General features: G+C 41.5%; 1 protein-coding gene across 1 annotated transcript in view; it reads left to right on the forward strand.

The window, feature by feature from the left end:
- MACROD2 (mono-ADP ribosylhydrolase 2) overlaps positions 1-16,186 on the forward strand; it is an 837,487-nt gene that overhangs the window by 21,592 nt on the left and 799,709 nt on the right. Inside the window, exon 3 of the mRNA XM_063391546.1 lies at positions 557-664. Coding sequence (XP_063247616.1) covers positions 557-664 — 108 coding nt within the window. The remainder of the gene's footprint in view (positions 1-556; positions 665-16,186) is intronic.

The raw sequence follows: 16,186 nt of genomic DNA on the forward strand, positions 1-16,186 counted from the left end.
TTTAGTAACAAATCTGTTGCAAGCTAGTGTATGTTGTCTTCACCACCTGCCTCCTCCTAGTTGAGCAATTTAAGGTGACAAAGCTCCAAGTTTAAAATTTGCGTGGATTATTTTTCATGCTTGTTGTCTGGCTGCAATTCATTCTGAATTTTGGAGCTGTCGGCAAACGGTGTGCTTGTGTCTTTTTGTGCTCGCTTGGTATAATTCTGGATTGAAGAAATTATTACTCTGTTTAGGAGGGTAATCTTAATTCCTCAATTTGTTGTTGCAATTCACACCCTTGTGATTACCAAATAAAGTTACTTGATGGATGTCACTCCACAAATACGTATGTCCCTAGTATTTGCTAGCTTGTATTTGGAAACGAGTAATAAGCAAGCAGCCTGATGTTAGGGCAGCGCTGGTGTCTCCGTGGGTTACCGGTGCCCTCTCGAGGTGAAAGCGAAAGATGCTGCATAACAAAGTCCGTCAGTAATGTCACGCTTGTCCAGGGCTTGTAAATAATGACCTCGGGCCCACCCTTATAACGGGATTTTTCTGCTTTCTTTGTTTGTAGGTGAAAACGCTAAAGAAGAGCTGCAAGGGAAGAAAAGTCTGAGTGAGAAAGTTTCTCTCTATAGAGGTGACATCACGCTGCTTGAGGTTGATGCCATCGTTAATGCTGGTAGGTGGTTAAATATTTCATGTATCTGTCTTGGAAATCCTTTATAGCTCCATGGTACAAGTGAGAACTTTGAGAAGTTGCCTAAAACTGGTGCGTCCTGTGGAAATCTATTGAAAATACGGTTTTTCCCCCAGTTCCTTCATATTGCATCTGTTCAACCTGTGTGCATTTATTGTGGCAGGGATTATTGTGAAACTTATAGCATGGTCACCATGAAAAAAATTAATGATCTTGTGTCCATCTTTTGACTGAACTTGGTTAGCTGAGACTTCACACTTTGTGTTTTAGGGGGCTCATTTTTGTTCCTCAGCTAATGCAGTACATTCCAATTTGCTTTTATAAATCAAGCCATTTGTGGGCTGGGTAATGTGAGAACTTTAACAACAAGGTGATAGGAGAACAGAATTTGGTTCATGTCATTTTCAAATCTGCTTTCTTGTTGGGAGATTGTGTTTTTCAAGTTTTTGGCTATGATCTACAGAATTGTGTTTTAGTACCTCTTCATGCTCAGTGACCATATCTCCATGTGTGCAGCTGAGGTGAAGAACTGTGTGTAGCATCTTGTGACAAAAAGAGGGAAATGCCTGTGCAATTAATTATTTACTGTATTAAATGATAGGAAGCTACTTCAGATTTTGGCAAAAAAAATGATGGGAAGGTTTACCCCATGCACATGCCCATACCCAAATCTTGCCTGCACTCTCCAGTCCAAAAAGAGTGTGTGGTTTATGTGTCCTGAGGCTGAAATTTTTTTCCCCCTAGTATTTGAGTGGCATTGATTAATTCCCAAGAAATAATTTTGGTGGTCCTCATTTTTTGGAAGGAAAGGTGCTGCATATGTTCTCTGCAGAGAAGTTCAGAGGTTCCCAGGTTGTAATGGCCAAAATTGATGTGTTTGCTTACAGAGAAAAATGCAGTGTGGAGCTACTGGTTCATGTCTGTAAAGAGCACAGGAATGTTTGCTCACACAAAGGATACTAAACAGTAGAGGATACTAAACAGACTCTCTTGGACTGCTGGATTGTAGGAAATCCCAGTTCACCAGTGGACATCTGCTAATGGGGTTTGTGAAGTACAGATGGAATCCTTAGCCATTTCAAATGACATTTTTGCATTCTAAGTACTGAGGCTGGTATTCCCAGGCAAAAAAAAAAAAAAATTAATCTTTGAGTTTACTGATGCACAAAAGCCTTCCTAAATAACAAAGAATGCAGTAGCATCCACATGACATGATCCTCTCCTCACTGTGTTCACAAGGCCTCTGAAGCTTTAATATTTTAAATTTTTTTCTCATTCTTTTTTTAAGATGATTTTTCCAGTACTGCTTTTGCTGACTTCCTTACTTTATTGCTTTCCAGTAAGTCAATATTAGCATACTTCTCTGCATTTATATTTAGCTTCTCTTTGTTCATAGGCCTCCCTTGAATTAGTGACTGGAACTAGTTACAGATTAGCTTTAGAATAGGAATACTTCTCTTTTCTTGGTTTAAGTCCTCCTTTAATTCTCCTGAAAGGTCCAAAAAACCTATATCCCAGACTGCAAATGCTATTATCTGCCTACAAACCTGTTATCTGCCTGCCATCCTGTGAGAAATGCATCTCTCCGAGGAAGAAAAAAAAATTAATCAAATTAATCAAAATTATTTTTAAAAAATCAAAAAATTAATCAAATTCATATGCAATTTTGAGAAAAGGTTTAAAGACCACTCAAAAGAGACTGAAGTTGAAAGTCCTAAAGAGGGTCATAAGACTCTGAAAGTATCTAGAAAGGTTTTGGTAAAAAAGAAGTTGTTTCTACTGTTGTCTTCTGTACATTGAATTTGTGTTTAAAGGGAGATTCAGAATAGATGTTGGCAAAGTTTATGGAAAGGAACATCCTTATACAAAGTGATACTTTGATGTATCAGACTGACACAAACAGCAGTCCTAGGGCCAGAACATCCGTACAGGTGGATTTTAAAAGTTCTAACTCTTTTGTAACCTTCTGTAGTTCCTAAAGGGCATAATATGTTAACTGTCATGAGATACTAATAAGTTTAGATTAAAATACTAACCTACAGTTATTATGGAAGAACCATATGCTCTCTATATGTCACTGCAGTAATTAAGTCTGTGCCTTTGATTTGCTCATGGTTTCAGTGTTACTTTTTTTCTTTTACCCTTTCAAACTGGGGAGGATAGCTGGAAAGCTACACGAGGAAGGTGTTTTGGTTGAAGATCCATATTATTTATGCAAAACATCTGCTGTGCTGAGATTCTTTAAATCCAACAGTTTCAGTGAAATTGTAGAGTCTTTAGATGGTATCTAAACTCATGTTTAGATACTCATATGATGCTTTTACACAAAACTGGTTTTTCCATTGTTTTTTGTTCTGCAACTGAAGTTAGCCTCAAAGACATAAAGCGGTAAGTAGCCACAGTTCCAGTCTCTGTGTGGAAGCTGAATGAAATGCAGCCCATTGAATATGGAACAGGAGGTAAATCTGTGCAAATTCTTTTTATACTTAATGCTTTTTGACTACCCCAAATGTTAACGATTGACTCCCTCCTATCTGTTGCAAGCTGTGGGTTAGGAAGGGAGGAGGAGACCCTCCAGAGACTCTCTCTGAATTTGGAAATTCCATTAGCTGTCTCCTGTAATAAATGGTTTAAATGCAGTGAGTCATATCCAAGTTAAAGCCACAGGAAGATACAGGTTGCATGTTTACACTGACTTATGCAAAGAACTGACCATGCCTGAAGTAAAGGGAATGGTCTGGCAAATTCTGGGGCTCTGGAAGGGTTCCGGGTGGTTCATATTATCTCCAGAATTGAATACAAACATACTGGCAAAAAAAAGTGTATTCTCAAATAGGTAAGGAAGAAATGAGACATAAATTAATAAAAATGGTGGTCTTCTGTAGGTAAATATCACAGTATAATTGAACACTGCTGCAAAGGGATCGTGTTTTGTCCTAGACTTTTAGCAGACAAACTGAATGTTGCTTAGTTTCCAAAAATATTTTATATATGGTTTGTGTCTTAGCTCACTGTCAAAAGAACCACATCAAAACAGCCTCTTTGAAATCATTCAAGACTAGAGCGAGGAACTGAGATGCATTGTGAGAGAAAAAGGAGCTCAAAAAAGGAGCTGATGTGCCATTTTGCTAAAATTGATTTCATTTATCTACCGCTGTAAATGTCTTTTCCTTACACAATGGTTTCCTAAAACTTCCTTACTGCTGATTGCATTGCAGACAGGTATGAGTTTAACTTGATATTTTGCTTAAGGTGTCCTGTTATGCCATTTCCTTCACACTTTTTTTTTACAGGATTCAGGTAAGACTTGTATGAAAATCTTATTTTTACTCCTCTATCCTGCTCTGTGCCTTGTTATTACACTCAAAGAATGTAAACAGGCTCTCTCCTTGAGGCATGTGCTTACTGCATTAGTCTGTGCTGACTGGCCTTTTTAACAGATTAAATGTTCCTGGATGTCGCTTCATCCTGATGCCAAAAGTGCTTCAAGCACTTGGAAGCCACATACCCACAATTAGCCAACATGTGAATAAATCCTCAGCACAGAGCTCCCAGGGGTGTGGTGTGTCTGTGTCTAGGGAGGGGAGAGAGGGGCCATTTAGTCCCTCTGGCAATCCTAAATACAGGAATCAGCAGTAAAAGCCTGAGTAAGGTTTGAAAAACAATTTCTGCAATATTTATAGTGTTAACTGAGCAGTAGAGGACTACACTTCCTGCATTTTTAATAAGGAAAACTGTGTCGCTGTTGATGTCACGTGCAGTAACTGTCTGAAGTAGGTACAGGAGTGGTATTTTAGGAGTGGTGTGGTGGGGATGTCTCTGTGCCTCATATACCTGAAGTTCCTCACTCCTGACCTCAAATATTCATTCACTTCCTACCTGTTTATAAATCTTACTGTCCAGTTATGAGATAAGGAGGCATGTACTGATCTGGCTGTGAGGGAGTTTTTATAGGAGGAAAAACAAAGGGAAACCATTATGTCAGTGGAAAAAAGGATTCTCCTTATTTTTATCTGGTAGGGAGGAGGAGGATGATGACTTGCAGAACACTACAGGAGATAATATTTCTTCTGATCTTTGAAAAATATTCTTGGTATCAGTACCAAAGTGTGGTACTGAGAACAGAAACCTTTCATCTTCAGGAAAAATGAAGATGTTCTTGTCTATTCAATTAGATATTTCTGGTAATAGGTCTGTACTGTGTCTAAATTTGCAATTAGAGAGTTGCTACAGTTATAGCAACTAGGTGTCTCCCTTTGAACTGTGTTTGAGTGCTGGAATCACTTCTAATACTCAAAAATTTGGGGAAGAAACTCTCAGTTTTTAAAATGAATATCTTCTAGTTGAGCAAACAAACATGATTTAAAATCTTCCTCTGATAAAGAGAGAAAAGAGTTGGTGACTAACATAAGCAAACAGCTCTCCATGTCCCGTTTTTACTAAGCCCTGATGCCGTAATTCAGTTACTGAGAAGCTCAAGAAGAGGTTTCCTCTGCAGGAACCCCCTGCCTGTGTGCAGTGAGGTGCCTCTGCTGGGAATGCTGCTTGGGCAGGCACAGGTTCCTCACCTTCCCTGGCACGGTGTGCAGGGCCAGCCCAGGGAATGTGCATGGAGTGGAGTGCGGGACGTCTCCTGTGCTTTAAGAGGCAGAGCTGCTTCCAGGGAGAGAATTACAGCTGAGTTTTGAAACAAACCTGTTAGAGTTTGGAGTGCTTGTCCTGCTGTACCTCCCTGTCCCGCTACTGAGCTCATGTGGAACTTAAAAATATTCCTTTTTAAATACCCAGTTCTTGCTTTGCTTGTTGCAAGACTGGTTCTCACTGGAGCCTTTGCAGGACTCGATTTATAGGATGAAATAGAAATTTTCGTGTGGAGTCTCCCCTTTCCTAGTGAAATATGCCTTTCTTCCCTCAGGCTTCTGACTTCACAGCCGTTTTTCAGAATTTCTGTGTCACAGCAATATCTTTATCCAGCTTTTTTATCTGGAGATGGCAACATATTTCCTTCCAGATTCATCATTTCCTGGCCTTGACCTTGAATATGACTGTTTAACTTAATGAGTTGTCCCTTTTTTTTCCTCAAGCTCAAAATTACCCATCGAGGTAGAAGAGCTGTGTACTGATACTGGGAGCTGAATATATTATCAGTGAATTACGCTTACACCAGTGTGTAAGTATAGACAGGGACTGAACTCTGCCTTTGCACACAAACAGCTCGTTAATGCGCAATCAGGCGCTGCAGTTGCCTTGAACTTGGTGCGTAATGAACAGGTGGGGGAAAAGGATGGATCCTAATCTGGAACAGGTCTGACATCAGGCAATTTCGCTGATTGCTAATCCATTTCATTTGGCAACTTAATTTATCACACAGAATTTTTATCTTGTAACTTCTGAAGTGGAAATGACTTCAGAAGTGGCCTGTCTGAATATTATGAAGGTATTTGAGTCAGTCACTGAGGCTGATCTGGTATGGTGAGTATACTTATTCTCCCCCTTTTTATTTTATAGTGACCAGGAATTCTTACTCTGGAGCTCATTTGAAATTATTCTTCAATAATTTGCTATGAAAATAAGTCCCTTAACTGAAATGTTCCTGCTATTGAATATGGAAGAAAAAAAAAAGTAAAATCTGCCCTTAAGTTGCTTATAGCATTTTGACGTGGGATTCTTACATTTTTCAGGATTGATTTTTTGTGTGGTTTTTATTTTCATTTTTTTTCAGTTGAGCTAAACATAAATGGTTGATTATCCTGGGAGCTTCTTGGTGAGTTTGCTGTCCATTAGAATGTTTTGTAAACATCCTTTACATATTTTATCTCCAGTGTACAGATAGGAAAATGGAAAACTTGTATTGAAATCTCTTCTATAGAGTCATCTGGCATCTGCCTGTGTAACTTAGAGTTGTAATTTCCTCTAGGAATAGAACCAATATTGCTAACCAATTGTTGTTAATTTGGTTTTCATCTTTACTGTGAGCAGACTGTGGTGTTAATCAAAGGTTTCTCAAGTTAATTTACAGTTGGAACAATTACACTTATGTGTAAAACCCCAGACTAATTTATATATAGTCCTCACTTACTCATCAGGAAAGTCAATGTTAATAGTTGAGGGACTCGGTCATGCTCAGTTGTGACATCTGTGAGTGAGTTTATTACTGCTTTCTGTGGAAAATGCTCTAAGCCTGGCTGGTGAGCAGTAGATGTGGTTAAACTTGCCCTCTGCTTTCAGTCTAATTTCATTTCCATGCTGTTCTTCCCTGTAGTGTAATACTCATATTGGATGAAAAGTCTGTGTATAGTGATAGTGTTCAAGAGAATGAAGTGGAAGACAAGTGCTGCTGGAGGTGTGGCTTGGTTTAAGTGGAGAACAGCAGCAGCTGCCTCAGTCAAACACCATTTGCTGTAACGGCGTGGCCAAGGCTTGTGACTGAGGAGGCTCACTCAGAGTTGCACTGCAGAAAGGGTGGCTGCAGTGCACTTGGAAAATATCTTGGGTATAATCAGTATAATAACTCAAGCATTAGAAAAAGAAAGGTTTGGCAGTACTGCAGACACATATCGGGGCAGAACTTCATTCCTTGTTCTGGGTGCTTTGGGAAGGGGAAATGAGTTGTAGTGAAATGTTTTCGTTCCAGTATCCAGCAGTGTGCTCACAGCTGTCACATGTAGCTAATGGAGGTGGCTCCTGGGTGGAAATGTGCCTCAGACACGGGGACATTGTCCTGCCACGCTGCGTGTGGTGCCAGTGAGCCGAGAGTCCTGGGTGGAAATGTGCCTCAGACATGGGGACATTGTCCTGCCACGCTGCGTGTGGTGCCAGGGAGCTGAGAGTCCTGGGTGGAAACGTGCCTCAGACACGGGGACATTGTCCTGCCACGCTGTGTGGTGCCAGTGAGCCGAGAGTCCTGGGTGGAAATGTGCCTCAGACACGGGGACCTTGTCCTGCCACGCTGCGTGTGGTGCCAGGGAGCTGAGAGTCCTGGGTGGTGGAATGGAGGCCTAAACCTCTCAGGCCTCAAGGAGAGCTTTGCCTCTCCACCTGCCATATGGTCAGGCACTGCAAACAGGCACTGCATGGGAATGATCATCAAGTGATGATTTCAAGCAGTGGGATGTGAGCGCTCAGTGACTTACTGAGAAGCCATAAAAAACCAGTAGAGAAGGAAATGTACTTTCCACTGGAACAATGCACTCCAAAGGCTCCTTAAACTGACAGATTGTGGGCTGAAGCACCAGACACAGACGCTGAGGTTCAGAGCTATGCTTTTTGACTTTTTATGTTATTGTGTGCTCCCACAGAATTGTGAGTGGAATGAGAGGAGCACGCATGATCCTTAAGTATTTGATGCCTAGCTATCTAAAGCGGTTTGCCCCGACAAGTTGTGGATGCCCCATCCCTGGAAATGTTCGAGGTCAGGCTGGAGAGAAGTTGAGCAACCCGGATTAGTGAAACATGTTCCTGCTCATGATGAGGCGGGGTTAAACTAGATGATCTTTGATGGTTCCCTCCAAAACAGGCCATTTTGTGATTCTAGGAAATACCCTGACATAAAGTTCATGGCCAAGTCTCTCCTCTGACAGGATTCAGCATAGCCTGGCTTCTGAAAATCTAATATAAAATGGCAAGGTAGATGTTTTAGTAGCATTATCTACCTGATGGTCTATCTTAGCTGGGTTTATTTACAAATCTGGTTTCAGTGTTCATGTTTTCAGGACAGTATCTGTTTTACCTAGACCATTGTATTCTCCTTATTTCTTGATGCATCAGTTGTTGAACCCATTTTATTATCTCTGACCGCAATGTGATTATTGATCCTTCATGCTATGGTTACCCTGGACTTTCTTTGTGTGTGCTCTTTCTAGAGAAAACTAGCAGTATACAGGCAAAACACCTGCAAAGTTGGATTTCTTCAAAAGTCCGTGACTTCCCTCAGTTGGGAAGCACGAGGTGGAGTGGGATGCCGTGAACCCTTTCTGACAGCAGGTGGCAATAGTGCCCCTGTTATCGTAAAACCACTTCTAGGCCTGCGTACCTTAATTTTCCTGGACATAAAATCGGTGATGACTTAAGCAGAGGAAACAAAATGCATGTATTCGAGACGTGCTTGCTGGATAGGCCATCGATACAGCTCGTGCTTATTAAATGCCGACTCCATTTCGTTTTGTGTGTGCAGTGTGTGTTTGAAATAGAGCAGGAGACAGGCGTGGTTGGGAAGAACTGTAAGCATCTGTTTTACTTCATGGAGGAAAATATTTTGGAGAGACCTTGCTATCAGCCTGTCTTATCATACATTTGACAGTGCAGCTGTCATCTTGACTGCGCTGATGGAGCAGAGTGGTGTAAGAAACCACTCAAGGTCGTCTTGAACAATTATGCTTCGTTTCATAATATAAAATCCACTTTTAATCAGGACTTGTGGGGGATTATCTAAAGGATTGTGGGTTTTTTAAGCCGATAGTTGCAACAGTGTGTTCTCAGTCAAGACAGGCATGCAGCACTGTGGGTTTTTTTCAAGCTTTTGCATTTTAAAAACCCCAAACCAGTCAAGTAATTTTGAAATGTTGCGACAGAGAAAGACTTCTTTGAGGCCTCCTCTCTCTACTTACAAAATATTGGCAGTGAGAGGTCAGCTGGTAGGCTGAGATTATCCCTGTAGTGTTAATATTGCCCCCCACACTTCTCTGTCCAGATGTTTGTTCTTTCCTCCCTTTCTGTTTTTAACCATGAACACATTGGGTTGTTCTGGGTTTGCACACATCAACACTATCTCAGTCACTGTAAGTAGTACAGTAAGGTCAGCATGGAAATTAGCATTTCTATGTGTAACATAATCTCGTTAAATATATGCAGTTAAGTATGGAACAGGGCAAGGTCTCCTTTGATTGGAGCAAGTAAGCTTTAGGTTTATCTTATCTAATCTGCTAGATGCAGGAAATGGGGTAAAAAGCAGCAGTCAGAGTTGATGTTCAAAACTGCTGTAGTGCAGCTGGCTGACCCTGTCTGTCTCCCCTGCATTCTCGGGCAGGAGGAGTTGCTGTTGTTTAATTCTCTTAGCTGCTGAGTCTTCCACCCTTTGCTAGGGTTTTGGAAGGTCTGCAGGTCTTGGAAATGTTAGTCCCTTGAAATACAGCTTCCGTAACTTGTTAAATAAATAATTTTGGACTGTGAAATGCAGTTTAGGTTTTGTTTTGACCTATGGCTGTTAGCAACTGCTTTTCTGAGAAAAGAAAAACATTTCTGTTTGCAAAAACACAAGTCACTTTCTTTGGGAATTCAGAAGGTCTCTCACTTAGAAATAAGTGTTAAGGGTACAGCTTGGCTTTAGAAATCTGGGCTCCAAACTCCTTTGTGTGCCCTGCTGTCACAGTCATAAAAATTAGTAATGGCAGCTAAATAGACATCAAAGGTCTGTGGAAGCTTGTGAAAGCGGTATTTGCTTGTTAATCCAAGCACAATGGCAAGTGTGTTTGCATGGTGTGCAAGCAGCAGTCACTTGTTAATATCCCGTTGTTCAGAGCTGTTTGGATGTGTTTGGGAATTGCTTTAATCACAGGACTGAAGGTGCTGCAAGGCCCTGTGCTTGCCTCACAGCAGTGGCGTGATGAGATGCTGCTGCTCCAGGCTTCTTCCCTTCCCTCTGAGGTGACAGGAACATTGAAGGTTGTTCTTAGTATCTCCTGCCTGGTTGTCACTTGCACAACGCGTGTGAATGGCCAAGAGGGGCCGTGGGTGGTCGTGTTCTCCCACCCTCGGGGTGCCGTGTCCCTAACAGCTCATCCTGGCTGCAGAGGAGCTATTGGGGCTCTGCAGCTTCTGCCTGAGCTGTGCCCGAGGCTCTCCAAGAAAAGATGACTTGGCTTTTGGAGGAGCGATGCTGTAATGGCTCTTGCTGGCAGATGGTTTCACCAGCGAGGCCTTGGACCCTGGGGCTTTCATTGTCTATTGTGTCTGAGTGGTTAAAACTTGGGGGAAAAACACTGATTCCTCCTTTTCTCTTTGATAAAAGAGTGATACTTGCATGCCTGTGCCGCAGTAACTTTAACCTGGTGTGCAACATGAATCATCACTTAATTATGTGTCTTGTAGCACCTTCATTTTATGCTTGAAAGCTGGTTTCTGTCGAGTAATAAATAGAAATAGTTAATATCTGGCATATCTAGTTCTGGGCTGCCTCAAAAAGATGGTTCTGTCAGCTATATTTGATTTGTATTTAGAATGTTTTGCATTGCAAATCTGTGTTAGAAATGCTTTTTAAATTTAAAGTGTGAACCATATTGCTTTTTCAAGGGAACTGTACTCTTGTGTCATGTGAAATAACTTTTTATGTAAGAGAGAGGCGGCATTGCTTTCAACTCTATCAAACCAGGTTATAGAGGAATGTAAGTCTTCCCTGTGACTTGATATGCCAGATAATAGTAACTGGCAACCTATTCCCTTTACATTTCTAAGAATTTGTGGTGTTCAGGCTGTTTCTCTTTGCTCATCCTGTCGGTTTCAGTCCGCTTTGAAGGGATTTATGTTGAGCAGTGTGGTCCAGGTCACTTGACTAGTTCTGAATTTCTACAAATCTGAGTAATTTTATTACTCTTTCTGAAGTAAAAATCAAATTTTACAGTGATCCTCAGAATAATCAGTCAGTGAAGAATGTGCATTTTACCTGCAGAGTTCACCAAAACAGGGAAGCTGAGAGAATTTATTACTGAGAACTTACTTCTTAGGTTCAGAAACAATTTTCATTTTAGGTTGTCCACTACCTTAAAAAATAAAGCAACAAAATCAGCCTTGGGGGAGGGGTAGACTAGGGCAGATGCTTACTTCTTGGTTTTCTTTGATTCCTTGGATGAAGGCATCTCTCAGTGCTGGAGGTCAGACAATTTTTGCCATGTCCCGGCAGAGTTTTGCCAACCAGCAGTTCTAGCCTGGGCCATGGTTCAACTAATTACAGCCCCCTTCCCCACTGGACAACAAACCCAGCATTTCAGGGGGCTGAGTGATCAGTATTAGGGCTGCTTCACCACAGAGAGTGGTTTCTCTATCTTCTTCCTGCCTTCTGATACAAGAGAACCTGCTTAGGAGGTCCAAATGTGGAGTTTTGGCAGGGCTTACAGCGGCTCCTTAGGTCAGGAGTTCACAGCTTCGGAGGCTGCAGCTCTAGTTCAGACTAGTCCCCATCACCAGTAAGAGATGAGATGAAAACAGAAACTGTTTCTTTAATCTGAAGTGAATCCCTGATGAGCAGGCCAAGGGGGTGTTTTTAGGTGGGAGCCCTTATCTCCAGTTCCTGTCAAAGACCCGGCAAAAGGTTTTGGGCTCCCTACTTCTTTCCTAGTGCCCATGTCCCAGGGGCTGAGTTACATGTGGCTTCCCCTCTTGTGTGATGCTGGCACTGTCAGAATGAAACCAGGATTTGAGTCAGAAGGTATAGCTTAGCAGTATCTCTAGTGCCCTCCTGTCCTGTCCTCTAGTGCTAGCATCCAGCAGAGCTGCTTGTGCTGACTGCAGCCTCCCTTCCTGCCCTTGTTGCTGGGGAGAAGGGTGGGAGAGGGGAAGTGTGCACGGTGTTGCCTCTCTCCTTAGAACGGCCCCTGTGAGCTGGAACTGATGTGGCCTTGTAACAACAAATCGGTGTCTCAAATCACGGCTTCCCGCCTGTGCTTTCAGCAGCAAGGGAAGATGTGCTGATGTATTTGAAATTTCCTATTTGAGCCACTGCTAATCATCCAGGAAAGCCAGGTTTTGTTCTTCGTGGCGGCCTCTTTTAGAGAGCCAAGGCTGTTCTGCTTTGCCTGAGGGTGAGAGTGAGATGGATGGCACTTTGGTGTCTCTGCTATAGACACCGTGCCTCAGGAGCCTCCCTGGAGCACTGCTGGAGTCACTTCATATTTCATAATTCCTTGCTGACAATTAAGTCAATTTGCTGGTGCAGGCATGATGAAGCTAAGCTAGGACATGTTTCTTTTTTAGCCAAGATACGTAGTGAAAAGCTCACTGTCTTGCTTTGATTAAATTGAAAACTGAAGTATATCGTTACCTCTCCCTGGCTTGGAACGTGAATCTGATTTATCAGTGGCATTGTCATCCTCTCTGGACTTCTTGCTCCTGAGATTTTGTTTGTTTGTTTGTTTAATGAGAAGTCTTAAGGCAGGCATGCCTTGGTATTTGGTGCTGAAGGTGGTAAAGCATCACTCCTCAGTAAGAAAAGATGCAGCTGTGAGCTGGGTCCCCTGGAACTCCTGTGGGCTTGGACTTGATTGTGGCAGTGATGGAAGAGCATCGTTTCATGATCCAGGGCTTTAGGAAAAGGACACAGGCACTTTGGATTTGTGCAAACTGAGTAGACTCTCCCTTCCCCATTGTGGTCTCCTGAATCAAGAGATTTTTTTAAAATTCCTTGGCCAAATGCAACACCCCTCCTGCTAGAAATATTGTTTTGATTTTTAATTTTTTAAAAAGTTTTATTACCTCTGTTAAATAGTTGTTCTATCTTGGGTCTAATTTTTCTCCAGTCCTGGCATGAACACAGTGCTGCAAATGTGGACTTAGTCTGGTGAGACAGAGAATAATTTAATGTCAGAAGTGGAATTTTGGGTGCTTTCTGGTTGTGGTGAAATCAGTTAATGAATTGGCTTCACTTTTTTGCTTGGGGTTGTTATGCTGTTTAGACATGGGCTTTGTCTAGGTGATGATTATACACTTCAGGCCTAGTATTTAATTTTCAGTAACTGTACTGCAGCATATAATATGTGTCTATATTTGCATTCTTTGTATTTTGCTTTTTTTTAAAAAAATATCTGCGGTTTTAAGTGTTTCTTCCAGACCAGGTAAAGAAATAGTCTGAGCCATCAGCAGTCTGGCATTGTGCAACCACAGAAGATAAATCCTGTATAATTAGTGAGACCGAAGAGTTTTTAGTTACGATCCTGAATTTTGATCCCTTGTCAGTGCATATAAGGAATCTGTGAATTAGGTGAGAAAGAAAATGTGCATATGAACAGGAAATTAAATCAGTTGCTGAACAGCCCCAGGCTTTTAATTCAACTTTGGTACCAAACTGGTAACCCAAAGGGCTGGTTCTTAGCAATAGTGAGGTAAATTTATTAATACAATTTCAGTGGTGCACTGCTTTTAAATTCCAGAAATTTCTTTCAATTATATCTCCTTTTAAATTCTTTTTTTCCTTTTTCTGTAGAGTGTCATAATTGAATTGCCTGCCATGTAACATGCGTGCTTGCGTAAAGGTAGCTGGTGGGAGAAGAGAGTGGCAGGAAAGCTTGGCATTGTTTATGGACTGTTGTTACTGTTCTTTTCCACCAATGCAACTGGTGGCTCACTTTTTCCTTTCTAACACCTTGTTGAGGGAAGGTGTTAAATGTTACTTGTTAATGGATGTAGGATTTCTATTCTCAGCTCACGTCAACTATTTCATCTTAAGGATGGGAAATCCACGTCTGGTACTTCCAAAGCATTTTTCTTCCTGCTTTGTCCAAAATACTTCCTTTTCAGAGTGCATGGATGGCTCTTCTTGGTACCAACACATCATGCTTCTGAAGCTTAAGACCTACATCATGTATAATAGCTTGCAAGTTTAATGAAAATGCTGATTTTAAATAAGGCATTTGTGTCACTCAAAAGACTTGAGTTTAAGCATTGAACTTGGAAAAAGCTGCACAAGTTCTTAAATTTAGTGCAGGCGTAGTCACGTTCACTTGGGAAGGATTGTTCATACATATTTTAAGGACATATAAAAGTCTTGAAAAATGATGTGTTAAAGGATTATTTCTCACTGAAGATTTTTTTTCCCCCCGGTATTTAATAAAAAGGCACTAAGTTTTGTTCTCTTTAAAAGCTGCTCTCTAATCATGTAGTTCATTATTTCAGCTTCAAAGTGTAGTCTGTACAGAGAGGCAATGAGGTGTATCCACATCTAGAAATTAAGCAATAATCTGTAGTTTAGTGTTTCAACAGGGTTTGTTCATTAGTAGGTACAATGATCCATTGTAAGTACTTGCTGTAGTCATGATGTTCTTAACAGTCTGAAGCTTAAACTCTCCAAAATTATTTTTTTGAGCATATATTCCTGACTGAAGTGGTGCTATCACGGGTGCCAAATGTGTCTTGTGTAATGGCAGTTGCTCTGTATGGTCATTATGAGAAGGATGTCAAACATTGTGTGTTGGTGTAGGGTGTGTGTGCGTATGGACTGGCTTTGGGTTAACCAATAATTCACTCTTCCACTAAGAACAACAGCAACAACTCTAGACATGGCAGAATGATTGGAAAAGCTTCTTTAATTAAAGCACTTCTCAACAAATTAAAGTGAGAGAAGGAGAAACGAAGGCACACTGGGAGTCACAGAGAAACACTGGGAAAAACAGAGAAAGGGGAGAATTAAAACTGAAGTGATGCAAATGAGTGGGAGAAGGAAGTTGGCACAGAAATGCAGGAGGGCACATGGGGAAAATAATTAGTGGTTTGATGACTTTGAACTATTGAGGCTTATCTTGTCACTGAGTCACTCCATCTTGTCTATGGAGTCACTAAGACATGGATTGTTGTTACTGTTCCCTTCCAGATTGTGAAGATTGGTCAGTAAAACCATGGGAAGTGAAAAAAATAATTATGCTTTAATTTGAGAAGAAGAAGGAATGATGGGCTAAAGGTGTGAGTGGGAAAGGGCCACTTGACCAAGTGTGTTGTGAGTTGGGGCTGTAGTATATTGCAATTTGGAAGCTTCTCAGAAACTGAAATGAGGACTGCTTTACCCTGAATGAGAGGAGTCTGTCTGTGTGCTTGAACTCTTCCTCCAGTACCCACCAAGCCAGGGCTGTTCCAGGCAAGTGCATGGAAATGTGGAAGTCAGCCATGCTCAATTTCTTTTACAATTTCTTTCTGGATTTCTTTCGCTTTTCCAGCCTTAGTGAAGCAATTTGCTTTGGGACTGGACATGAATTATTTTTCTTGGTAGTGTTGTGCAGGGTAACTGTAAAATGCTTGCAGGGGATGAGGAGGGAGAGAAGTCCATGCTTTTGGTTATTTTTGGCATTGCAAATGAACTGTTTGTTGCAGTAGCTGAAGCACCTGTTGAAAAGCTGCTGATTTTCAGTCACATTTTACAGTGCAGACTGTATAGCCTAGGAACTGCAAGAATAAGCCATGGTGTGCAAACTTCCCTGGAATCTGGTGTTTGTGGGGAGGGGTGTCCTGTGCAGTGCTGCTGGAGCTGGGGTGCTGCACCTGCACACAGCTCCCACGCTGGTGTCTGCTGCACGTCGGTTCTCAGCCAGGAAGACAAAGTGCAAAGCCACAGCTCATCGATGATGAATTATCAATATTTAACTCTGCCCCAAAGAAATGGCAAACTGCATAATAACTGCAGTTGCCTTCACAGGGCAAGAGGGGAAAAAGGTTTGTGGTCCCACACCAACACTGGTCAATCCTTTGCCTCTTAACAAGCATCAAATGTTTTATAAATGGAGGCAGAGTTCAAATCGCTGCTCTTTAGCT

Source organism: Prinia subflava, chromosome 2, assembly GCF_021018805.1.
Source record: "Prinia subflava isolate CZ2003 ecotype Zambia chromosome 2, Cam_Psub_1.2, whole genome shotgun sequence".
Lineage (NCBI taxonomy): Eukaryota > Metazoa > Chordata > Aves > Passeriformes > Cisticolidae > Prinia > Prinia subflava.